This window comes from Coregonus clupeaformis, chromosome 9 (genome assembly GCF_020615455.1).
Source record: "Coregonus clupeaformis isolate EN_2021a chromosome 9, ASM2061545v1, whole genome shotgun sequence".
Taxonomy (NCBI): domain Eukaryota; kingdom Metazoa; phylum Chordata; class Actinopteri; order Salmoniformes; family Salmonidae; genus Coregonus; species Coregonus clupeaformis.
In genome coordinates this window covers 51,933,021-51,959,405 of record NC_059200.1, presented here as the reverse complement: position 1 = coordinate 51,959,405, position 26,385 = coordinate 51,933,021, and the positions used below count along the sequence as shown (strand labels likewise).

The following is a 26,385-nucleotide window of genomic DNA, read 5'->3' as shown; positions in this document are numbered from 1 at the left end:
TCATAATTCTGGTTGTAATAACTTGTCTTTTTCAATACTTGCTGTTCAATCATAGATTCAGTACAAGAATGCCCGCAGAATTGCCATGGAAATGGAGAGTGCATGTCGGGCGTGTGCCACTGCTTTCCAGGATTCCATGGCATGGATTGTGCCAAAGGTACATACTTTGGTATCGCTAAGCTAGGCTGTATAGTTATGTATATGTATATTGTAGAATATTTTACCCTTATCTTGAAAATCATCACGAGCAACCATGAGTTGTTTTGAGATATGTCCAATAGGATCATCTCAACATAAGTTACTCAATACTGATATATAAAATGAAGCATCACTCAAATGTATATTGTAGAATATTTTACTCCTATCTTGATCCTCGTAACAAGAGCCACCATGAGTTGTTTGAGACATTTCCAATATGACAATCTCAACATAAATGTCTCTCTACTGACATAAAAATGGAGCATGACTCAAATATGACCTAAAGCCCATGTCTTTCACCTTGTCTCACTTGCTGTATCTCACTCCTCTCACGTTGTCTAGCTGCCTGCCCGGTCCTGTGCAGTGGCAATGGCCAGTATGACAAGGGCTCGTGTATCTGCTACAGCGGATGGAAGGGTTCCGAGTGTGACGTCCCAGTGGGCCAGTGTATTGACCCAGTTTGCAACGGCCATGGCACATGCTCCGAGGGCTCCTGCACGTGCTCTGCAGGTTATCGTGGCGACATCTGCGAGGAAGGTGAGGTGTACAGCGCTGTACATCACTCACACACTTGTTCACACACACTCTCAGACACACACACACCTGCCTTCAGGGAGATTCACAATTTAGTGCCATATTACGTTTCAGAAAGTCTGACTGTAGAGATATACACTGAGTGTTTCCATGACTGACCAGGTGAATCCAGGTGAAAGCTATGATTTCTTATTGATGTCACTTGTTAAATCCACTTCAATCAGTGTAGATGAAGGGGAGGAGACAGGTTAAAGAAGGATTTTTAAGCTTTGAGACAATTGAGACATGGATTGTGTATGTGTGCCATTCAGAGGGTGAATGGGCAAGACAAAATATTTAAGTGCCTTTAAACGGGGTATGGTCGTATTTGTATTTATTAGGGATCCCCATTAGCTGCTGCCAAGGCAGCAGCAACTCTTCCTGGGGTCCAAACATATTAAAGTACTTACATTACATATAAAACAAAATATAAAACAGTACATAATATGACATTATTACACCTCTACTTATCTACAATACAAAATGTTTAATACCACCATACAACAATATCACAATGTGTGCGTATGCATGTGTCTATACCCTTGTGTGTGTGTGTGTCTCTTCACAGTCCCCATTGTTCCATAAGGTGTATTTTTACCTGTTTTTAAAATCTGATTCTACTGCTTGCATCAGTAGTAGGTGCCTGGCGCACCGGTTTGAGTGTGTCAAGAACTGCAACGCTGCTGGGTTTTTCACGCTCAACAGTTTCCTGTGTGTATCAAGAATGGTGCACCACCCAAAGGACATCCAGCCAACTTGACACAACTGTGGGAAGCATTGGAGTCAACATGGGCCAGCATCCCTGTGGAATGCTTTTGACACCTTGTAGAGTCCATGCTCTGACAAATTGAGGCTGTTCTGAGGGCAAAACGGGGTGCAACTCAATATTAGGAAGGTGTATACTGTATACAGTGGGACCCTTGATAAAGATGAGCAAATATTGTCTGTATATAATAAATAATTAAAATACTGAGCTATAAAATGTATAAAGAAAAAAAAATACAATTGCTCAGAGAAAGAGATTTTGCATGTTATTACCATGTCATCAGACCAAAGCTCCGGTTCCAATCCAAATGCCAATGCCGTTTATGCACACCAGTTGTGGGTTTGGCGTCAAAATTAGAATGCATGATCAGAAAATAATCTTTGATGTTATGCAGCTATTTTGCTACCGCTGGTCTTGGGGCCCTTGTTAAGGTCAACGGCCTTCAAAAAGAAAAGGTTAATTGGCAACAAAATCTACATTTTTGCAATGGCAGTCTCAGTCTCCGGACTTGAACCCCATTGAAAACCTGTGGTTTGAATTGAAGAGGGTAGTTCATAAGCACAGACGAAGGATATCAAGGATCTGGAAGGATTCTGTATGGAGGAATGGTCTAAGATCCCTACCAATGTGTTTTCCAATCTCATAAAACATTTTAGAAAAAGGCTCAGTACTCTTATCCTCACAAGGTGAGGTATTGAAAGGTATTGAAAACAGGGGTATCAATAATTTTGACCCCTACCTTTTTGAGAATTGTTTTTAAATTAGTTGTTAAACAAAATCTCTTTCTCTGAGCAATTGTATTTGTATAAAATAATAAAATTTCCTTTTTTTTTGCATACAATATAGCTCAGTATTTAAATTATTGATTTTATACAGTCATTTTTGCTCATCTTTATCAAGGTTATCAATCATTTCAGACCCCACTGTACATCAGAAACGTTATTAAGGGAATGGAATCCATTTTATTGATCCAGCTTTTAAATAATTGCCCTGGAGCTGATTCATTCACCTATGTTCTGATGGGTTTCTGCTCATCTGGGATGAAGTGGAGTTGGAGGGTAAGTAGAGAAGGGATGGAAGAGGAGAGAGAGTTCTGGTTATACGAAGAAATTGAGAAGAAAATGGCCATTTTACCTCCTTTCTTTAAGTATATTCACTACTTTAAGTATATTCACAATTACTGCTACTACGTTTTTGTTAACGTGGTGCATTGACATCATGCCTCTGTTTCTCTCTATCTGTGTTTCAGTGGACTGTCTTGACCCAGGCTGCTCTGGCCATGGTACCTGTGTGAGTGGGCAGTGCCACTGTAAGCCAGGCTGGGCCGGCCCGCTCTGTGAGCATCCCAGGGCCCAGTGCCCAGACCAGTGCCACGGACATGGGGCCTTCATACCCGACACGGGCATCTGTAGCTGCGACCCAAACTGGATGGGACCAGACTGCTCCATGGGTAGGTAACACCCCACACACACACCTCCCCCTCTGTGGTCCTCTGTAGCTCAGTTGGTAGAGCATGGCGCTTGCAATGCCAAGATGGTGGGTTTGATTCCCGGGACCATGCATGACTAAGTCGCTTTGGATAAAAATGTCTGCTAAATGGCGTATATTATATTACTCCTTTCACTCGTCTCTACAACTCAGAAACACACTCAACACACGCCATGGCCACATCTCTTTGTGACTACCTCCTCTGTGAAACCCATCCATTTCCCATTTGTCCATCTACTATACTGCTTTCCTCTCCTATTACTGTGCTTATGTGCCTACATGTGTGTTTCTCCACAGAGGTGTGCTCGTCGGACTGTGGCGCCCACGGCGTGTGTGTTGGCAGTGTGTGTCGCTGTGAGGAGGGCTGGACAGGCACCGGGTGTGACCTGCGCGTCTGCAACCCGCTGTGTGTGAAGCACGGGACATGCCGGGACGGAAAGTGTCAGTGCCAACAGGGCTGGAACGGAGAGCACTGCACCATCGGTATGCATCCGGCCAGCCAGTCAACACCCTGGCACGCTAACACACTAACACACACAGCAGTATCCTGCCTCTATCCTCACACCATACTAACTCTCAGCCAGAGAGAGGAACTGTCACTACCCCCACATGTTTAAAAGATACATCCTGTTTGCTGCCTTAACTATACACTTTGGTTGGATTATGAGAAGGTTGGGGATGCTGTCGAACCCCCCGACAGCACCCCCAACACAAAACATGTCCAATGTCTCTCTTTCTGTGATTATAAAAAGAGCATTATAAACTGGCTGGTTCGAGCCCTGGATGCTGCGTTGCGTCGTGCTTCAGAACAGCCCTTAGCAGTGGTATATTGGCCGTATACCACTCACCCACTGGCCCTATTGCTTAAGTATAGCACTCAGCAGCAGATACATCCATCAATGCTGATGAGTGCCCTCCTTCCCTGCTCTGTTCCTCCATGTCATTAAGAAGCGCTCCCATTCATTTGGAATGGTTCCTCCACTAGAGTGCAAATGTTTCATCCATGGCCAAAGTACCCACCTCCATCTGCAGCCTCGCCCCTCCAGCCTAGTCAGCCACTCTCCGGTGGAGGAGGCCGGGCAGCAGGCCTCTTGGTGCTCCCTAAAGGCGTCCGCATGCTTTGCCATCCGAAACAGTTCGGAAACAGTTTGTGCATATATTATGACATCATATTTGTGACGTTTTTGTTAGTTTTGGTCTTCGGCAAGGGTTTTTCCGGCTATTAGTGCACAATTTGTCAAGGCAAGCCGAATTCCAGTAGCTGAAGTCTACGCCCCTTCGTCAGTCATTGGTTAACAGTAGGGATTCTTCAATGAAGTGTTTGTTGCCATTCTACGATAGATGACTCATTTTCATGCACATTGTTTCATTGAGAAATAGTGCACCAAACATCTTAGTTAGATGTCAAATTGCAGGACTAAGAGCTCCTCAGCAAGAACATCAAAATGAATTACCGATTTCTTGAGTTAGCTTAGATTAATTCTGACCATTTTGAGGTGTATACTGGCTACGGCATCTCAAGATGGACAAACAGTACTATTGCCGCTTTTTTCTTGTTTTTTAAGCGAAGGTCTTTTAAGGGAGTATGCCAGCACACTCGTTCGGTTTGCCTAGCCTAGTTCGGCTAGGCGCCAGCCGAACCGAAGCTTGCGGAAGCCTTAAGACCCACTCTGCCTCCCTGGGAGCCAACAGAGAGGGACAGCCACTCTGCCCCCTCATTCTCCCCCAGAGTGCTCTTGAGTGCCGGAGGGCTTTACTTTCCTATTTTCCTCCCTTTATCTTCCTCCCATCTGATGAGAAAAACACCTCCCTGGGGCTCCACTGTGGGCTATGTTGTTAGAGCCATGTGAAAAGGCCCGTGCTGTGCGCCAGCTCTCATTCTCTGTTCATTATGTGTCTCTCTCTTTAATTAGTGTTGGAGAGTTGAGTGCGAAGGAGATTTATCCCCCTCCATCTCGCTCCTATTTACTTGTGATGAACCATGCCATGTTAAGAATGCCAACCCTCCTCCACACGCAAAGATCTTATCAAACCTGCCATATTTTGTTTTTATGCAGACTTTTGGGATAGCTTGGAACAAGGTATTGTATTTGGACAAGAGGTGATCTGATTTGTGCGTTAGTTCCCCACGCCTCAAACAGACCACTCTCTTGTGTAGAAGAGGGATGTAGAGGGGTCCTTTTTAGTATTGTGAAGTGTTGAATAGTGTTTGCACTCAATGTCTTAGTGGTAGTTGGAGTTTTAGTGTTCCAGTAGAGTGCTGCAAAGTCCCATTTGCTAGTATCCCCAATCCCTATTGGTCCCTCATATTGGGATATTCAGCTAGTGCACACTTTCTACCACTTCCTAATATTAGTTAACCCAGAACTAAAACCTGGTGTAATTTGGTCAGATGGTACCATTTATGTTGACCTAGTCTTGTCCACGACAGATTAACCACTTCCTAACAGACTTAACATTCGTACCCATTGCATTAATTTCTCTCTTGTGCATTGTTAAACATAGGACTATTGTGTGTCAGTTTGTTCTTTCTGAGTCTGTTTGTGAATGTCGGCCTTTCAGTCTGTCTATCAATGTTTTGTTGTAAACACACAGTTAGCTAGCAGTGTATGTTAGCGTTGCTACTCCATGTTAAGTAGGCTCAATGGAGACCGGTCGGCTGCTATTTCTGCTGCAGCAGTCTGCTCCCTCCATAGGAATATTAATGGACTTGGCCTTTTAACTGCATCTGCCCAGCAGTAGGTAGAATACTAATAGATGGGTTGGACCAGTGAAGCTGCATGCTCATCCCTGTTGGGAGAATACTAATGACTGTGCTGCTCCACATCGGGACAGGACGGCGGACATGTTGTTAGGAGGCTGTCTTAAATTAAAGGTTAATACGGTTTAATTAGATTTTAGTCTGTTCGGGAAAAGTCTTAATGTTAATTTTGAGGTTTCCCATTTTGGCGAAAGTGTCTGATTTTTAAATGCAGTTTATGGATTAATATTTATCACCTTTTTTTTTTTTTTGTGAGGTTTGCTCTTTTGACCTTGGTGATGGTAATTCATGGAACAGCATGGGCGAGTTATGTAGATTTACAGTCCAATAGCACCCACTGCCTGGTCCCATACCTCTGGTCTCCTGTACAGACTATACTACACCACTGAGACAGATGTCGCAGCAGCATTCATCATGTCCTCTTCATTAACCTAGCCTGGGAGAATATTACATCTGCTGAGGGTGACTGCAGTCATCAATGATATGTAGCATCTCTCCTGTTGTTCTCCCTCCCTGTTTTCAAAGTCTAGGTGGCTTGTAATCTCATCAGTTTTGCCTAATCAAATTCTCTCATGAGGCAGCATTACACCCCAGCCAGCCTCCAGAGGCAAATCAACCACCACAAATTAATCGGCTGTGAACTTGTGTACTTTCTTTTATTGAATACTTTTAGCTATGAATGGATATTGAACAAAACCATTTACCGCACGCCAAAACCCTCCCTTTTGCCACTAGGGTATATACTGTAGCTGTATGAAATCCACATCCACAAGAAGAGCATTGTTATGATGAAATGCAATCCCCTTGCCATGTAATCAATATAATTTTTTTATTGCCCTTGTTGTGTGATGCAACGGTAGACAGAGACTAAAAATATAAAGTTTGTGTGCTGCTCTCCCTTAGCTGGTACAAGTTACTCTGTCACTAAATCACTATTACTGATCAGGCCTCTCCTCTGATCCCTGTCCACTCCTCCTCTATTTCCCTCCTCCCTCTCTCTCAGACGGGTGCCCGGGCCTGTGTAACGGGAATGGCCAATGCAGCCTGGGACAGAACAGCTGGCACTGTGAATGCCACACTGGCTGGAGAGGACCTGGCTGCAGCGTTGCCATGGAGATCTCCTGTGCTGACAACAAGGACAATGAAGGAGGTGAGTGTGGTGAAGAGGTGAAGGATCACAGCACAGGAGGCAGGATGGTGAAGGCTGTGTCCACTTTGTAGATTTGCCTATGAAAAATGCATGTAATACCCGTAATTTGGAACCAGCTGTGGCGGAGTTACAGTATTTGTGCAACTGTACTGTTGATTTGGTCTAGATTTGAAATCTGTTTATTTCCTGTTAGTAGCAGTGTCTCTCAGGCATGACAATTATTTGATTCTCCCTGATGACCAGCAGTCAGCCAGACAGCCAGACAGCCAGACAGCCAGACGCCTGCCTGGGTTTCTCTGAGAGGTTTCCTCCCAGTGAGTGTTTTTAGCGGATCAAAGAGGTGTGATTGTGGGGCTAGTGCTATCAGGCCTGAATGGCCCCATTATGGCATCCTTCTGTCTGTGTGAGCTAGCACTGAGCGGGCTGGGGAGAGAGGAGAGGCTGGCTGAATCAATGCCTCCTCCACCATGTGGGGATCAGTGACCTGGAGTTTGCTGAGATGGATGCCCCTATTATTTCCTCCCCCTCCCTCCCTGGTGGAAGATGGAGTGACCCCCTCCTGTGACCATTTGTGAGAGGATCAAAGAGGCCTCGGGAATAGATGCTTTTCACAGGGCAAGAAGCAGCTCCAAGCAGTCAGCCCCAGTCAGTCTGTCAGGGCAGGGTTATCTAACATGAAAATGATACCCAGGTGTATTTTCCCTTGATTAACGGCTAAGTAGTTTGCAGAGGCCAGAGCTGTGTCAATTTTAAAGAGCGCTTTCTCTGTGGCATGTCATGCAGTTGAGGATGCTTTGCTTAGCCCCTGTCGCCTAGGAAACGGGATGGTGATTGAACAAGTGTCTTAATGCAGCCCCTGGAAGCCTTTAATCTTTCATCTCCCCCGTCTGCGTCTGAGCAATAAGGTAATGTGCTCCGAGGACAATGGGATTTTAAACATGGCTCACTCGAACAGCCCTCCAATTACCAGACTGGCTCAGTGCATGTTTCAATGTGTGGCTGGCTGCCTGGCTGGCTGGCTGTCTGACTGGCTGGCTGTTGTGGTTAATCCAATCATCTTCCTTCTTCAATGGATACTTCCTATTCACATCCTTAATCTCAGACACTCTCTCGCTATGTCTGTCTATGTGTTTCTCAGTCTCCGTACCTCTCTGTTTGTCTCTGTCTGGGTTTTATTTCACCAAATAATACCTGAAAGATCAAACAGAAAATGTTTACAAAGTCTCAAAGTGGTTGGCAGTGATTGTTTTGGCAGGTCTGAAGCGGATGGGAGGTGTAAGGGAGGGAAGGAAAAGAGAGTAGTGTGAGTGCACGTGCGTGCTCCTGTTGATGCGTAAAGAGAGATGAAAAGGACCCCCACAGGGTTGTACGTGATGTCCCGTTTGACTTTGATGTCAGTGTTATTGGGTTTGATTAAAAGGAGGACATGCAGGCACTGTACCACTTATAAAGGAGAACCTCGAGAAAATAGAGCATCATTAGGAATGATGAAAAATACCACGCACCCATCCTAATGAAAATATTACATTATATGATGAGATTAATTAACTGTCTCATAAAACAATCATGAAAAGAATGGAAAGGGTTAATACATTTTGAATCATGTACACGTTGTTCTGTTCTATTCTGCCCAACAACAAGAGGAACAATTTTACATGCCATTCAATCATTATTTAGCTGCGGCGGTGTATGTCTGTCCAGAATAGATTTCTGTTTGTTTCCCCTTGCAGACGGACTGACAGACTGCATGGATCCCGACTGCTGCACTCAGAGTCTGTGCCTGACCAATCCACTGTGCCTGGGAGCAAGGGATCCACTGCAGATCATCCAGCAAAGTCAATCACCATCCCAAGTCAGGTCATTCTACGACAGGGTCAAGCTACTGGTGGGGAGGGATGGTACCCACATCATCCCTGGAAACAACCCCTTCAACTCAAGGTAGTGTACCCATCTGTCCATTTCACTTCCTTCAGGATAGAATCAACTAGCTGTACAGTAAATATCAGCATATATACAGTACCAGTCAAAGGTTTGGACACACCTACTCATATCGAATCATGTAGTACCCAAAAAAGTGTTAAACAAATCAAAATACATTTTAGGTGGGAACTACACATGTAGAGATAATCTGTTCACCCACATCGCATCTCACAAACAAAAAATCTAATTTGGACTCCAGACCAAAGGACACATTTTCAACGGTCTAATGTCCATTGCTCGTGTTTCTTGGCCCAAGCAAGTCTCTTCTTCTTATTGGTGTCCTTTAGTAGTGGTTTCTTTGCAGCGATTCGACCATGAAGGCCTGATTCACACAGTCCCCTCTGAACAGTTGATGTTGTGATGTGTCTGTTACTTGAACACTGTGAAGCATTTATTTGGGCTGCAATTTCTGAGGCTGGTAACTCTAATGATTTTATCATCTGCAGCAGAGGTAACTCTGGGTCTTCCATTCCTGTGGCAGTCCTCATGAGAGCCAGTTTCATCATAGCGCTTGATGGTTTATGCGACTACACTTGGAGACACTTTCAAAGTTCTTGAAATGTTCCGTATTGACTGACCTTCATGTCTTAAAGTAATGATGGACTGTTGTTTCTCTTTGCTTATTTGAACTGTTCATGCCATAATATGGACTTGGTCTTTTACCAAATAGGGCTATCTGGGGTATACAGAAGATAGCCCTACCTTGTCACAACATAACTGATTGGCTCAAATGCATTAAGAAGGAAAGAAATTCCAGAAATTAACTTTTAAGAAGGCACACCTGTTCATTGAAATGCATTCCAGGTGACTACCTCATGAAGCTGGTTGAGAGAATGCCAAGAGTGTGCAAAGCTGTCATCAAGGCAAAGGGTGGCTATTTGAAGAATCTCAAATATAAAATATATTTTGATTTAACACTTTTTTGGTTACTACATGATTCCATATGTGTTATTTCATAGTTTTGATGTCTTCACTATTATTCTACAATGTAAAAATAAAGAAAACCCCTTGAATGAGTAGGTGTGTCCAAACTTTTGACTGGTAGTGTATATCAGAGTTTCAAATATATCCAAACGTGTATTTTTCTGTCAATAAGTAATTACCACTGACTTTGACAGCCATTCATTGAGAGTTTTGGATCACGTGCAGTTACACCCTCTTCATGCCTTGGCTGTCAGTTAGGAAGCAACTGTATCCCCTTTCACCTCCTCTTGCAGCCTGGCATCGTTGATCAGAGGCCAGGTCCTGACCACGGACGGGACTCCCCTGGTAGGGGTCAACGTGACGTTTGTCAAGTACCCTCACTATGGTTACACCCTGACTCGACAGGACGGCACGTGAGTGACTGTTTGGGTTTTGAATATGACAATGACAACCGATTTAATGTATGTCCCTTAGTTCCTCCATGAATTACATCTAAGAGTGAACGGAGGACAGTGTGGATCAAAGTCTTTATAACCCCTTGTCACCTGTCTTTGTTCCTCTGTAGATTTGACCTGGTGGCCAATGGGGGTGCGTCTCTGACCCTGCGCTTTGAGCGAGCGCCGTTCTTGAGCCAAGAGCGCACGGTGTGGCTGCCCTGGAACCGGTTCTATGCCATGGACACGCTGGTACTAAAGATGGAGGAGAACATCATCCCAGCCTGTGACCTCAGTGGCTATGTCCACCCTGACCCTGTGGTGGTGGCCTCACCCCTCTCCTCCTTCTTCAGCTCCCATCCTGCAGAGAGGCACATCATCCCTGAGACTCAGGTACTTACATACATACAGTTGCTCTCTCTCTCCCTCTAGCTCTCTTTTCTGTTACTTTCTTCTCTCTCTACATCTCCTTTTCTCGATCTCTCTCTCACGTCTCTCTCTCTTCCCCTTTCTTCCACTAACTCTCTCTCTCCCTCCTCCTCCTAGGTGGTTCATGAGCAGCTGGAGATCCCGGGCACAGGTCTGAAGCTGTGCTACCTGAGCTCTCGTGCCTCGGGGTACCACGCCCTGCTGAAGGTGACCATGACCCAGACCCTGGTGCCCCTCTCCCTGGTCAAGGTGCACCTGATGGTGGCCGTGGAGGGACACCTCTTCCAGAAGTGGTTCCACGCCTCTCCCCACCTGGCCTACTCCTATATCTGGGACAAGACGGACGCCTACAGGCAGAGGGTCTACGGGCTGACCCAAGCTGCTGGTGAGTAGCAGTGTGAGATTCTGTAGTGTTTGGATTATGTTTGGTTCGGTTATGTTAGATGTAACTCTGTAGCTCTATCTGTCAAGACACAGGACCATGCCATCTATTACCACAACAGGCTCTCTGACAAAAGAAAGCCACAACACAAGCGTTTAATTCAGTTGACACCTACACAGTAAGATACTGTGTGATGCTGTGTAGGTGTGAACAGTTGTCTACCTCGAGCCCCATGCATTCACAGAAACAGTATGTGATCACGCTGAATACGTTTCTCCCTACGCACACGTCTCATTCAATCTCACTCACTTGATTAACATTCTCATTGAAGCATACTTAACCTGATGCGTTTGTCCACATGTATGTATATCACGTGTGATTCCTGTGACCATGAAGAGTACATTTAATGCAGTTAATGACTGTATGTGATGGAACCCTGTGTTACTTTGAGGTGGTGCTAAAGTTTGGATGGAGAGTCAAATCCTATTCTCTGTTTTTCTACAGTGTCAGTGGGGTTTGAGTATGAGACGTGTCCCAGTCAGATCCTATGGGAAAAGAGGACAGCGGTGCTGCAGGGCTACGAGCTGCTACCGTCCAACCTGGGGGGCTGGTCCCTGGACAAACACCACGCCCTCAACATTGCCAGTGGTACGACCTACAGCCTTTGAAACACACTTAGAACACGGACATTTTAGAACTAACCTCACTCACATCAGGACAGATAGGCTACTGTCACAGTCAGATCATTTACAATTGTGTGTTTTCTTTTGTTCGTATTTAGTGTTGAGAAATGTTTTTAAAAAAAGGTGTAGCTACATTAAACTTATTGGAATGCATGAATGGACGTTCAACATCCAAGTAGTCTTGTCTTTTCTTGTCTCACATCTGTATATCAATGCAGTTCCACTGAGGGTCTCCTAAAACAGTGTTCTTTCACCTCCATGTTTGACAGCACCACGTGTGCCCTGAATACCAATGCAATATTCCTGTGCCCAGGCAATGACAGACGAGGGACAAGCAGGGAGTCAATAAGATGACAAACACTAATAATATACTACTCTGACTCTCACACCTTCACACTCACTCCGTTTCTATAGCAACAGTTTGAACAGTGTTATTGGATTACTTTATTGTTTTATTTTTGGGTACACAGGGAATTGAAAGTCTAAAATGATAAGGAAGCCAATATTAAGATAGAGGCTGATTAAAAAGTGACTCTAGGTCTTTGTTCCCGAGCTCTATTCATGGCGTAGTTGTGAAGTTTAGGATCTAAAAGGATATTGGTTTGAATCAGAATGCCTCTACTGTTTCAGGGATCCTGCATAAGGGCAGTGGGGAGAATGTGTTTGTGTCGGAGCAGCAGCCTCCAGTCATTAACAGCATCATGGGGAACGGGCGCAGGCGCAGTATCTCTTGCCCCAGCTGCAGTGGTCTGGCTGAGGGCAACAAGCTGCTGGCCCCCATGGCGCTGGCCTGTGGGGGGGACGGCAGCCTGTATGTGGGAGATCTGAACTTCATCCGCCGGGTCTACCCCACTCTAAACACCACAGCCGTGCTGGAGCTCAGGTAGGCTGGCAGACATGAGGGATGGACAGAGGTTATCAATGGAGGAGGGGTTGAGTAACATGATAGGTGGGAACTAACAAGGTTGTGTTCTTTCTTTTCTTTTTCTCCAGAAATAAAGACTTGAGGCATGGGTAAGTTATGTTTGTGTGTCCTCTAGGACTGACCCTATAGGCTGTTGGTCAACCGAGATTTATTTAGTCCAGCAGTAGATAACAATTTAAAAAATAAATAATGGTGTACAAAGACACCTGTCTGATTCACACCTGTCTGGGTGGACTAATCTATTGTGGAGGCAGTGGGGATGGCACAGTCCATCACTCTAAGGCAGGACTGCCCAACCCTGTTCCTGGAGAGCTACCGTCCTGTAGGTTTTTGCTCCAACCCTAATCTAGCACACCTGATTCTAATAATTAGCAGGTTGATAAGATGAATCAGGTGAGTAACACCTGGGGTTGGAGCCAAAACCTACAGGAGGGTAGCTCTCCAGGAACATGGTTGGGCAACCCTGCTCTAAGGCACGTGCTGCTGAAAATGTATATGGTTATATTACGTAAGAACAATGCAACACTAATAAAAATACATTATATCAAATGTGCGTTCTCCTGCGTTGGATAGCAGTCGCTGTCCGCGGTTCTGAAATACATCACTGCGCTGTTGAATTGGTGCCTTTTCCTAGACCATGTTGCTATGTGTCTATAATCAATAGTGTCACTGTTAAATGTGCCTGGCTTTATAAATCATCGATATATTGTACATATACAGTGCATTCGGAAATTATTCAGACCCCTTGACTTATTCCACATTTTGTTACGTTACAGCCTTATTCTAAAATGGATTAAAGAAACACATTTCCTCATCAATCTACACACAATACCCCATAATAACAAAGCGAAAACAGGTTTTTAGAAATTTCTGCAAAAAAAAACTAACATATAAAACGGAAATATTTTATTTACATGAGTATGCTGACCCTTTGCTATGAGACTCAGAATTGAGCTCAGGTGCATCCTGTTTCCATTGATCATCCTTGAGATGTTTCTACAACTTGACTGGACTCTACCTGTGGTAAATTTTATTGATTGGACATGATTTGGAAAGGCACACACCTGTCTATATTGACAGTGCATGTCAGAGCAAAAACCAAGCCATGAGGTCGACGGAATTGTCCGTAGACCTCCGAGAAAAGATTGTGTCGAGGCACAGGTCTGGGGAAGGGTACCAAAAATGTCTGCAGCATTGAAGGTCCCCAAGAATACAGTGGCCTCCATCATTCTTAAATGGAAGAAGTTTGGAACCACCAAGACTCTTCCTAGAGCTGGCCGCCCAGCCCAACTGAGCAATCGGGATTGAAGGGCCTTGGTCAGGGAGGTGACCAAGAACCTGATGGTCACTCTGACAGAGCTCCAGAATTCATCTGTGGAGATGGGAGAACCTTCCAGAAGGACAACCATCTCTGCAGCACTCCACCTATCAGGCCTTTATGGTAGAGTGGCCAGGTGGAAGCTTCTCCTCAGTAAAAGTTACATGACACCTAAAGGACTCTCAGATCATGAGAAACAAGATTCTCTGGTCTGATAAAACCAAGATTGAACTCTTTGGCCTGAATGCCAAGCGTTCTGGAGGAAACCTGGCACCATCCATACAGTGAAGCATGATGGTAGCAGCATCATGATGTGGGGATGTTTTTCAGCGGCAGCGACTGGGAGACTAGTCAAGATTGAGGGAAAGATGAACGGAGCAAAGTACAGAGAGATCCTTGATGAAAACCTGCTCCAGAGCGCTCAGGACCTCAGACTGGGACGAAGATTCACCTTCCAACAGGACAACAACACTAAGCACACAGCAAAGACAACGCAGGAGTGGCTTTGGGACAAATCTCTGAATGTCCTTGAGTGGCCCAGCGAGAGCCCGGACTTCAACCCGATCGAACATCTCTGAACAGACCTGAAAATAGCTGTGCAGCGATGCTCCCCATCCAACCTGACAGAGCTTGAGAGGATCTGCAGAGGAGACTGGGAGAAACTCCCCAAATACAGGTGTGCCAAGCTTGTAGTGTCATATCCAAGAAGAGTCAAGGCTGTATTCGCTGCCAAAGGTGCTTCAACAAAGTACTGAGTAAAGGGTTTTTTTTTTATCTGGAAAAATACACGTTTAAAAATTTAGCATACTACTCTCGGTCAACCAATATTTTTTTTTTGTCGGGGACAGCCCTAGTGTCCTCCGTCAGCTTGGTGACATTGCCTGACATACAGCTTTAGTAAAAGTGATGGCTCCCTGTATGTCATCTCTCTTCCTGTAGCTCTGTACTTTTTTCTGCATGTGAAACTATCCAATTATTGTGAACCCTGAATGCATTCCTATAGTCTCTGGCTCAGTCCTTTGAGGGATTATCTATCTAAAATATTCTCTCATATCCTATCTACGTAGGAACAACCCAACACACAAGTACTACCTAGCGGTGGACCCACTGTCTGGGGTGGTCTTTCTCTCGGACACCAACTCTCGACAGATCTACCGCGTGCGCTCACTGACCGGCGGCCGGCAGTTGTTGGACAATGCCCAGGTGGTGGCTGGGACCGGCGAGCAGTGTGTCCCCTTTGACGAGGCCCGATGTGGGGACGGGGGCAAGGCTGTGGAGGCCACACTCATGAGCCCTAGGGGTGAGTACCAGGGGCATGGGGTATCAATCCTGACTGGGGAGGTGACTGTGACTGAATACAGATGCCTTTCCTTATTTTAGGGATGCTCTGCTCCACATGTTCAATATATAATCAGTTCCACTCATCTAATTTCCATTAGTATTATTTTGTTATAGCTGATTGTTACTTACAGTCTGTCACTTATGCCCCCTTGTAGGAAGCACTCATATTGTGTGATTTTACACATGTTCACCTGCTATTCATTTGGGGTCTTTAGCTGTCACTCAGTATCTATCTAGTGGTATCCTCAGGAGGGAGGGTGTATGTAAACGAGAGTGATTTGCAATCTGTTTGTTCAGAGCAGTGACCTGGAACAGAAACAGCGAGTCTTCTTGACACTAAACTGCCAGGCGGAGTGTTGCACTGTCACTTGGTGTCAAAGCAGAGATGACACTCTAACACAGAGACATTCTGATGTCAGTGTGAGGTTACAACCCTGCAGAATGCCTGATGAGCCCAACATTGACAGTGTTTTGACTGTTTGTGTTAGCAGCCCCAGATGTAAAGTAGAACTAGTTTTCACACTCTGCCTTCATATTTATTTCTGTCTGTCAGGGATCGCTGTGGATAAGAACGGCCTCATGTACTTTGTTGACGCCACCATGATCCGTAAGGTGGACCAGAATGGCATTATCTCCACCCTGATCAAGACCAATGACCTCACAGCGGTCCGTCCACTCAGCTGTGACTCCAGCATGGACGTCAGTCAGGTGAGGAGAAAACCTGGGGAACCAAAAATCAATATGTTTCATATCTTTATATGTTGGACTTACAGGCCGTTTGGGGCAGAAAACATGTGTAGTGCTGAGGCTATATGTATTTCTTAATAGCCAGGTGGGAAGAGAGTCTGCAGTCTAAATGATATCCCGATCTGTCCTATTTTTCCCCCTCTGTCTTATGGCCAAATACAATAAGCATGGCCAACTACAGATACTTTTCTTTAGAGGGAGATATCTACTACTGTCCAACATAATAGTGCTGCCTCTTTGCAGTCATAAATTGACAGTATTGATACCCACCTATCCAAGCTACCCTAGCTGTACTCTCTTCTGAATGGTGTGTGTGAGAGATACATTTGGATAAAGACTTGGAGATCTAAAGAGCGCTGTGGAGTTCCAGTGGATTTGTGTTTACTCATGTAACTGTTGATCCAGGTGCGTCTGGAGTGGCCCACAGACCTGGCGGTGAACCCCACAGACAACTCCCTGTACGTGCTGGAGAACAACGTGATCCTCCGCATCACAGAGAACCACCAGGTCAACATCATCGCTGGGAGGCCCATGCACTGCCAGGTCCCGGGCATAGACTACTCCCTGAGCAAGCTGGCCATCCACTCTGCCCTGGAGAGCGCCACGGCCATCGCCATCTCCCACAGCGGCGTGCTCTACATCGCCGAGACGGACGAGAAGAAGATCAACCGCGTGCGGCAGGTCAGCGCCTCCGGAGAGACCTCTCTGCTGGCTGGCGCCACCTCCGAGTGCGACTGCAAGAACGACGTCAACTGCCAGTGCTTCTCCGGCGACGAGGGCTACGCCACGGACGCCGGGCTCAACGCCCCCTCCTCGCTCGCTGTGTCTCCCGATGGCACGCTGTTCATCGCTGATCTCAACAACATCCGTGTGCGGGCAGTGCGGCGCGACAGGCCCGTGGCCACGCCAGTGGGGCTTTACGAGGTGGGGTCGCCACGGGAGCAGGAGCTCTATGTGTTCAGCAGAGATGGGATCCACAGACAGACAGTCAGTCTGATCACTGGAGAACCCCTCTATAACTTCACCTACGGGCCGGACGGGGAGCTGGCTGCTGTGGCTGATAACTGTAACAACACCCTGAGGGTGAGGAGGGACGGATCTGGCCAGCTGAGGCTGGTGCTGCTGCCTGAGAACCAGGTGGTCACCCTGGGGTTGGACCCTGCCGGCGGCCTGCGCTCCGTATCTGCCCTCAACCAGGAAGTGGCGGTGATGAGCTATGCTGCAAACACAGGCCTGCTGGCCTCCAAGGCTGACGAGACTGGATGGACAAACTTTTATGAGTATGTGGGAATTTACTTGTAAATGTGTAATGTGTATATGTGACTGTAAATTAGCCTAACGTATTCAGTGATATAACTCACAGTGAAGTGTGTTAATATGGGGTGAAGAACAGGAGCAATAGCCATTTATTGGTGTGGAAATAATGCATTAGTCAGAGAGAGTGAAAGAAGTCTGGATTCTGTCAGGCCACACTGAGTCAAATCAACAGTATGGTCATGTCACATTGTCACCATCTGGAGTCTGACTCTGGTACTGCTCTGAGTACTAGAAGTCATCTGTCGGTCTCACATTCGACAAACATTCCAGCACATGTAGGATTTTTCCTCCATGGCCCCTAGACTCAGCTGCATCCTACTCTTCCCATGCAGGTATGACAGTGAGGGGCGTCTGACTAACGTCACCTACCCCACGGGAGTGGTGACCAGCCTACACCGGGAGATAGACCAATCAATCAACATCGACATGGAGAGCTCCAACAGGGACAATGACGTCACTGTCATCACCAACCTGTCCTCTGTGGAGGCGTCCTACACTGTGGTGCAAGGTAACAAACATGTCACCTAAAAGGATCATTCTCATATTTAAGCTACAGTACTATAACCCCCTGCCCAGCTCGCTCTCTCTGTCTCTCCAACACCAACATCCTAGGGAACCTGACACTTTTTACAGTCCGATGACAAATGCGATTAAGGGGAAATGCATTACCTGGGACGCAGTAAATCTTCATCTGTGTCTGTGGGTGCCATAAGAGGTGGCTGCTGCCCAACAAGAAGGCCCCTGATCCCAGAGCTTATTTCAGCCGTTTAACAGGGAGGGGGAAAGAGCAGGAGAAAGTATAGATTTCCCTACTGACCCATGGGGGTGTGACAGAAAATAAATGCAATCTCATCTGTACGTCTGGAAACTACTGGAGCCGTAAGAATAAGAATTGAAGAGATTTATATGAAAGTGTGCCCTGGGGGGCTCGTAAAAGGGGGAAAGCGACTTGGCTACCTTAAACTGCACACTTTATTTCAATCTAATGTGGGAGTTCTCACTGAAATTGACTTTACAAAGTAAATCTGGCTATAAAGGCTTGCAAAGTTTGCTTCTACTGTTTCAGGGAGATAAATTGAGTTTGAAAGCCGTTAAAAGCTGGTTTTGAGTACTCTTGTCTGGTTAGACGTGTTCGGGAAGTTTCCCGCGTTAAACTCCATGGATTATTTTGCTTCCAGGTACCTTTCCTCCTCAAATGTAGTACATGATCTCATTACTGCATATAAATGGAATAAAAGTCTCATGTTCTGCATTTTGCTGAGACTAAAAACCCTCTTATCTTTGGTCATGTCATTATGAGAGAGGATACTTGTTATTGTCTGGGAGAAAAGTACACAGATCCAGCCCCAGAGACCGCATTTCCCCTAATGCAGAGCATTCAATCAGATCAAATGTAATGTCTTCTCTGTAATAAAACGTGCCCTCAGTTTCTCACTTCTAATCCAACCTGTGTGTGTGTGTGTGTGTGTGTGTGTGTGTGTGTGTGTGTGTGTGTGTGTGTGTGTGTGTGTGTGTGTGTGTGTGTGTGTGTGTGCTGCTCCCCCTGCAGACCAAGTACGGAACAACTACCAGTTCTGTTACAATGGTACTCTGAGAGTATCGTATGCCAATGGCATGGGCCTCAGCTTCCACACAGAGCCCCATATCCTAGCCGGCTCAGTCAGCCCTACCATTGGTCAGCGCAACATCAGTCTGCCCACCGACAGCGGGCTGAACTCTATCGAGTGGAGGATGAGGAAGGAACTCATCAAGAGCAAAGTGACCGTCTATGGCAGGAAGCTGAGGGTAAGCTGGACACAATGCACTTAAAGTGCTCAGTCTCTAAAGTCAATCCATTTCTGGAGGTTTTTTAATCAATGCAGCTTGCTCTCTGTCAAACTGAAATCCCCCTCTGTATGGTAGCATGTGTCACTGAGAAGGAAAATAGAGCTAAAATATAGGATTTGGAGAGTAATATTGTTGTTTTTAACTATATATGATACACAGCCAGCTCTGCTTGTACTAGCATTGCTAGTTAGCAAAAGAGAGGAAATTGAGTTTTTCACCCATAAAAACATCCTATTTTATCAGAATGCAAATGGTTTTACAGGCTTAGGATGTCTTCCTCTCATGTCTCATGTACAGTCAGGTGCCAATCATTTTTGACCTGACTGTACCTACTGTATGTCCTCCCTCACACTCTGCACAGGCCCATGGCAGGAACCTCCTCTCCATTGATTTTGACCGCAACACTCGCACAGAGAAGATTTATGACGACCACCGCAAGTTCACGCTGAGGATCATGTACGACCAGCAGGGCCGTCCAGCCACCTGGCTTCCCAGCAGCAGCCTGGCTGTGGTCAACGTGTCCTACTCCCCCACCGGACACCTGGTGGGCCTGCAGAGAGGCAGCATGAGCCAGAGGAGCGAGTTTGACACCTTCGGACGCATCCTCTCACGCACCTTTGTGGACGGGAAGGTTTGGCGCTTCAGCTATCTGGATAAGGTGGGGCATTCTGCTATACTACTGTGTGTGTCTGTGTGTGTGCTGTAAGCTGCCTGGGAACAGAGCTTTTACTCTTGCCTGTCCCTGAGTTTTGTTGTTTGAAGTTATTCTCTTTCTTCCTCCCCAGTCCATGGTGCTGCTCCTCCAGCAGAGTCAGAGGCAGTATGTGTTTGAGTTTGACACCTCAGGGCGTCTCACCTCTGTCACCATGCCCAGCATGGCCAGACACACCATGTCCACCCACGTGTCCATCGGCTACATCCGCAACATCTACAACCCTCCCGAGAGTAACGCCACCGTCATCCACGACTTCAGCGAAGACGGACGACCCCGTGCCACTTTTTACCTGGGCACGGGTCGACGCGTCATCTATAAGTATGGCAAGCTGGCCAAGCTGTCTGAGGTTCTGTACGACGGCACAGCTGTGACGTTCGGCTACGACGAGACAGCCGGAGTGTTGAAGATGGTTAACCTGCAGAGTGGGGGATTCTCCTGCACCATCCGTTACCGTAAAGTTGGCCCCCTAGTGGACAAACAGATGTACCGCTTCTCTGAGGAGGGCATGGTCAACGCCCGTTTTGACTACACCTACCACGACAACAGCTTCCGCGTGGCCAGCATCAAGCCTGTGATCGGCGAGACGCCCCTGCCCGTGGACCTCTACCGCTACGATGACATCTCAGGCAAGGTGGAGCACTTTGGCAAGTTTGGCATTATCTACTATGACGTTAATCAGATAATCACCACGGCAGTGATGACCCTCAGCAAGCACTTTGACGCCCACGGCCGCATCAAAGAGGTGCAGTACGAGATCTTCCGCTCGCTCATGTACTGGATGACGGTACAGTATGACAGCATGGGCCGGGTCATCAAGAGAGAGCTGAAGATCGGGCCGTATGCTAACACAACACAGTACCGCTATGAGTACGACGGCGACGGCCAGCTTGTCGGGGTCAAAGTCAACGACTGGTCCACCTGGCGGTACAGCTACGACCTGAACGGCAACCTGCACCTGCTGAACCCTGGGAACAGCGCCCGCCTGCTGCCGCTGCGCTACGACCTGCGCGACCGCATCACCCGCCTGGGCGACATGCAGTACCGCGTGGACGAGGACGGCGTCCTGAGCCAGCGCGGCGCCGACGTCTTCATCTACAACTCCAACGGGCTGCTGGAGCAGGCGTACAGCCGCACGCCGGGGGGGTGGAGCGTCCGCTACCGCTACGACGGCCTGGGCCGCCGCGTCTCCAGGAAGACCAACGAGGGAGAGCACCTGCAGTTCTTCTACGCAGATCTCAACTACCCCGGCAGGATAACCCACGTGTACAACCACTCTGGAGGGGAGATCACCTCTTTCTACTACGACCTGCAGGGCCATCTGTTTGCCATGGAGGTGACCGGCGGGGAGGAGTACTACATCGCCTCGGACAACACGGGCACGCCGCTCGCCGTCTTCAGCAGCAATGGACAGATGGTCAAGCAGCTCCAGTACACTGCCTACGGGGAGGTGTACCACGACTCCAACCCTGACTTCAACATGGTGGTGGGCTTCCACGGGGGGCTCTACGACCCACTCACCAAGCTGGTGCACTTTGGCCAGAGGGACTACGATGTGCTGGCAGGCAGATGGACTGCTCCAGACCATAAACTCCTACCTAAAATTGGCAAGGAGCCGTCCCCGTTCAATCTGTACATGTTCAAGAACAACAACCCACTCAGTGATATGATAGACATCAAGAGCTATGTGACAGGTAAGGATGATTGTGTTAGCTTTTTTTTTTGACCTGTTATGAAAAAAGATCCATCAAGTAAGGTACTGTAAGTATGTTGTTATGACATCTTGACATGTTTTAATTCATTAATACGCTTGCCCTATTTTGCAGATGTGAAGAGCTGGCTGGTGATGTTTGGTTTCCAGCTCAGTAACATCATACCAGGCTTCCCCAGACACCCCATGTATTTTGTTGACCCGCCTTATGAACTATTGGCAAGCCAGGACTGTGAGACTGCTCAGGTGAGTTATTTATCAAATACGTATTTGAGCTACTGATTACTGGGACTACACAGGCAAATCTCCATGTATTTTATGTTTATTAATTTAAACAAAACAATCAAGTGACTGGCTGACCCTCTGCTCTGTCTCCAGCTGATCACAGGGGTACAGCATGCAGCGGAGCGCCACAACCAGGCCTTCATGGCCCTGGAGGGGAGGCTGCTCAACAAGGAGCGCCGGGCCAAACGGGACAAGCCTGGGTACTGGTTCGGCACGAAGATCCCCATCGTGGGCCGGGGCATGATGCTGGCCATTAAGGAGGGCCATGTGGTGACGGGAGTGTCCGGCCTGGCCAGTGAGGACAGCCGTAAGGTGGCCCAAGTCCTGAACAACGCCATCTATCTGGAGGGAACCCACTACACCATAGACGGGAAGGACTGCCACTTCTTTGTGAAGTTGGGCCTGGCTGACAGTGACCTGCTGTCTCTGGGGCTGAGCAGTGGGAGGAAAGCCCTGGAGAATGGCGTCAACGTGACCGTCAGCGGGCGCTCTCGTCGGGGCGTCACCGTGGAGATCCACACGGTAGCGTTGTCCCTGAGTGTACGTTACGGCCTGGCGGCTGACGTGCTGGAGAAGGAGCGGGGTCGCCTGCTGGAGCAAGCCCACCAGAGGGCCCTGTCAGGGGCCTGGATGAGGGAGCAGCAGTCTCTGAGAGAGAGCAGAGAGGGCGGGAGGCTGTGGGCAGAGGGAGAGCGGCAGCAGCTCCTGGCAGCAGGGAAGGTGCCAGGTTACGATGGGTACTATGTGCTGCCTGTGGAGCAGTACCCAGAACTGGCAGACAGCAGCAGCAACATCCAGTTCCTCAGACAGAACGAGATGGGCAGGAGGTAACAGAGTACAACACAACACAGCCCCTCTGATACTTCATCTCCTAGGGAGAGTAAACATGGGGTTTCCCTGACAGTGCTGCAGGCGCATCTGAGAGGACACAATCTCACAAAACCGATGTCTTGCTGAAGGCAAAAACAACGCCTGAATGAGTTCAGACTATGATTTGAAAAAGCACCCTTAACTACTGATGATATGAACTGTACTGACTTTTTTATGAGGGAAAAAATAGAAAATATGTGTCACTCTTTTTTGAGGGATTGGTATTGATGCCAATGAGGTTAACTGCTATTCCAACAGCTTATCAGACGAATCCTGCACAGCACTGACAATGACAACACAGTCAAGGCTTTTATTTCTAATGGCTAAACAACTCTTGAACTGTCTCAGGCCACTATCTGAAGAACATAGAGCCATCACTTGCCAACACCATCATAACCATGAGCAATGTTTAAGGATGCTCAATTGTTCTTCATTCAGAGTACATAGTAAAATATGGTTTAATTTAACAACAGCGATTGAGGATATGACATATATGTAGATTTGTATGTTCCTGTGCTGTAGACTTTGAAACAAGACATTCACTTGGGCACTCCTGTTGACTTATCCAAGATAAGTCAGGAAACCATCTCTCACAATTTCAAGAAAAATACAAATGGAATCAAAGGATAGTTGTTTTTTCTTGCTCTTTTTGTTTGCACTATATGACAATCATGAAGAATTTGTATTGAGGATGAAATATGTCTTTTAAAATATATATATATATATTAAAGTATTCTCAATTCACATTTTTTTATTTAAATTTGCAGCCCAAGACATATTACAGATCAAATATGGTAACACTTTACTTGATACCCGCATCATAACACATTATTAAACGGTCATAGCCATGTCATAATATGTCATAACATCTGACATAACTTGTCATAACCTGTTATAATATGGTCATAACACTGTCATGACACATATTTAGACCTATTGTGACATATATTGCATTATATTATGGCTGGTTATGACACCTACATAAGTGTCAAAACCCACCAAACCTACCACACAAGGCAAAACATTCCATTACACCATAGCCTATATGTCAACAGTATGTTTGTTATATAACATTTGTTTTAAATTGACCATATTCAATTATCATTGTAATTGCGCACACATTGATGTCAGACCTACCCTGATGATCTGTTGCTGATGACTGGGATGAATGCAGGAGCAAATTTCAGGAGCAGGACAAGACAAATGACAGTGTTTTGACCATATTATGACAGGTTATGACAGGTTATGACACTGGGTGTCAAGTAAAGGGCTACCTAAAATATGGTGTATGTTGTGTTTTTATATTGTTTACATTTTTTAGTCTTTACAACTGTGAAACCTGTTTCTCCTATACATTACCAAGTTAAATGTGTACATTCACATTCATTCAGCAACAGAGACCCATGTCCTGAAAGCTGTCTAATTTGTACATTTCTCAAAGGTGGCTTAACTATTGTTCTGTGAAGATCCATAGAAGGGATGTTTACATACTGATCTTATTACATTTGATTGCCAAAACTCAAACATCCCCTTTTAAACTGCTTTGAATTTATTTTTTACCTAGTGGCATCTCTGTAACCAACCATATCTGTAAAATTAGATTTTCACTGTGAAGAACCACAGTATGGATGTCAATATGTACATGAATAGGGATCATGAAACATTCTTTACACTAGGACGAGGATTATGTGGAAGGTTTATCAGAATAAACGTGTTTTTTCATGTTATATGAACTTATTTTTCCACTTTCAGCAAGCAGCTGTGAATCGACGTGCTATCCTGAGGGTCATTTGGGAGACTATTTGGGAACTACCTACCCTCAACTTCCATTGAGCACTTACAGTATTTTTGTCATTAGCCTAAATTAAGCAAATTGTGAATAAATCAAAGCAATTTAATCTGTCAAATACTGATTGACAGGTAAAATTGGCTTCCTTTGTAGTACTGAGGTAAATGTATATTAAAGGCAGGTATTGTATTATTCAAATTGAGGTCATTGGAGGCAAACCTCTTCTGCAGTGGGTTCTCATTGCTCCCAGGTTATGTGTACAATTTTAATTGGCACCTGCCAGAAGCATCTTTGACCCTCCGGCACTAATGTATATGAAAGACTGGAGTACTGCAGTGAAGTGTGAGGTTGGGACTCCAAGCTAACAAGCAGATGTAATCATTAACATCTCCATTGACATGACATAGGACTGAGCCCCTCCATGACCTTAGAATCATCTACCGCTATAGAACAGGGGTAAGCAGAGATACTCAGCAGTCCGGACTGTTGTTCTGAACGACTTACACCTCCCCCTTTGCAGCTATTTTCAGATCAAACTCACTGCTCCCTGTCCAAAGCCCTGTTTATACCCTGGTGCGAACATGTGTCCTGATCTTGTCCACATTCTGATTGGGCCCACATTTTTAGACAGGTGTAGATGATTAAAATAACTGATGCTGATCAGAATGTGGACAAGATCAGGACACAGGACACATGTTAGCACCAGGTATAAACAGGGCTCAAATCTCAACTCACAGAATGACCTTTCAGAAATAGAATCACAGACCTCCTTGGCCCCACACTCAACCCACATGAGAGCGTTAAGCCAGAGGGGTGAGAAGCACTGCCCAAAATAAGTTGTGCAAACCTAGGCCCCTGACTAAAACACACAGCTAAAAGGCACATATTTAAATGTGTATAGTATAGCTCTAACTATAAACCATTGGAGGCTGCTGATGGGAGGACGGCTCTTAATATTGGCTGGAACGGAATCAATGGAATGGCATCAAACACATGGAAAATTGTGTTTGATGTATTTAATACCATTATACCTATTCTGCTCCAGTCATTACCACAAGCCCATCCTCCACAATTAAGGTGCCACCAACCTCCGGTGCTGTAAACCTATAAGATAGCTATAACTGGTTTTAACTGCAGTAACTCCTTTGACTAACTACTACAAGTAAAGTCTGTTGTCTGAATTATTAAACTTATTTTGTGGAGAAAAATGAAGTTCCCTAGTTATCTTACATATACTGAACAAAAATATAAACGCAACATACAATAATTTCAACTATTTTACTGAGTTACAGTTCATATAAGGAAATCAGTCAACTTAAATAAATAAATCTATGGATTTCACATGACTAGGCAGGGGCGCAGCCATGGGTATAGGCCCACCCACTGGAGAGCCAGGCCCAGCCAATCAGAATGAGTTTTTCCCCACCCACAAAAGGGCTTTATTACAGACAGAAATACTCCTCAGTTTCATCAGCTGTCTGGGTGGCTGGTCTCAGATTGTCCTGCAGGTGAAGAAGCCAGATGTGGAGGTCCTGGGCTGGCGTGATTACATGTTGTCTGCGGTTGTGAGGCCAGTTGGACGTACTGCCAAATTCTCTAAAACAATATTGGAGGCGGCTTATGGTAGAGAAATTAACATTCAGTTCTCTGGTGGACATTCCTGCAGTCAGCATGCCAATTGCATGCTCCCTCAAAACTTGATATCTGTGGCATTGTGTTGTGACAAAACTGCACATTTTAGAGTGGCATTTTATTGTCCCCAGCACAAGGAGGAC

General features: G+C 46.1%; 1 protein-coding gene across 1 annotated transcript in view; it reads left to right on the top strand.

Annotated features, from left to right (window-relative positions):
* LOC121574077 (teneurin-2-like) overlaps nt 1-23,742 on the top strand; it is an 80,729-nt gene extending 56,987 nt beyond the window's left edge. The window contains exons 8-28 of the mRNA XM_041886659.1: nt 56-157; nt 541-735; nt 2,787-2,987; nt 3,323-3,508; nt 6,790-6,936; nt 8,667-8,874; nt 10,134-10,253; nt 10,406-10,667; nt 10,821-11,088; nt 11,590-11,733; nt 12,399-12,651; nt 12,762-12,782; nt 15,079-15,311; nt 15,906-16,060; nt 16,505-17,379; nt 17,749-17,924; nt 18,966-19,201; nt 19,605-19,901; nt 20,029-21,649; nt 21,782-21,912; nt 22,045-23,742. Coding sequence (XP_041742593.1) covers nt 56-157; nt 541-735; nt 2,787-2,987; nt 3,323-3,508; nt 6,790-6,936; nt 8,667-8,874; nt 10,134-10,253; nt 10,406-10,667; nt 10,821-11,088; nt 11,590-11,733; nt 12,399-12,651; nt 12,762-12,782; nt 15,079-15,311; nt 15,906-16,060; nt 16,505-17,379; nt 17,749-17,924; nt 18,966-19,201; nt 19,605-19,901; nt 20,029-21,649; nt 21,782-21,912; nt 22,045-22,782 — 6,569 coding nt within the window. The 3' untranslated portion in view covers nt 22,783-23,742. The remainder of the gene's footprint in view (nt 1-55; nt 158-540; nt 736-2,786; nt 2,988-3,322; nt 3,509-6,789; nt 6,937-8,666; nt 8,875-10,133; nt 10,254-10,405; nt 10,668-10,820; nt 11,089-11,589; nt 11,734-12,398; nt 12,652-12,761; nt 12,783-15,078; nt 15,312-15,905; nt 16,061-16,504; nt 17,380-17,748; nt 17,925-18,965; nt 19,202-19,604; nt 19,902-20,028; nt 21,650-21,781; nt 21,913-22,044) is intronic.
* Nucleotides 23,743-26,385: the final 2,643 nt, after the last annotated feature.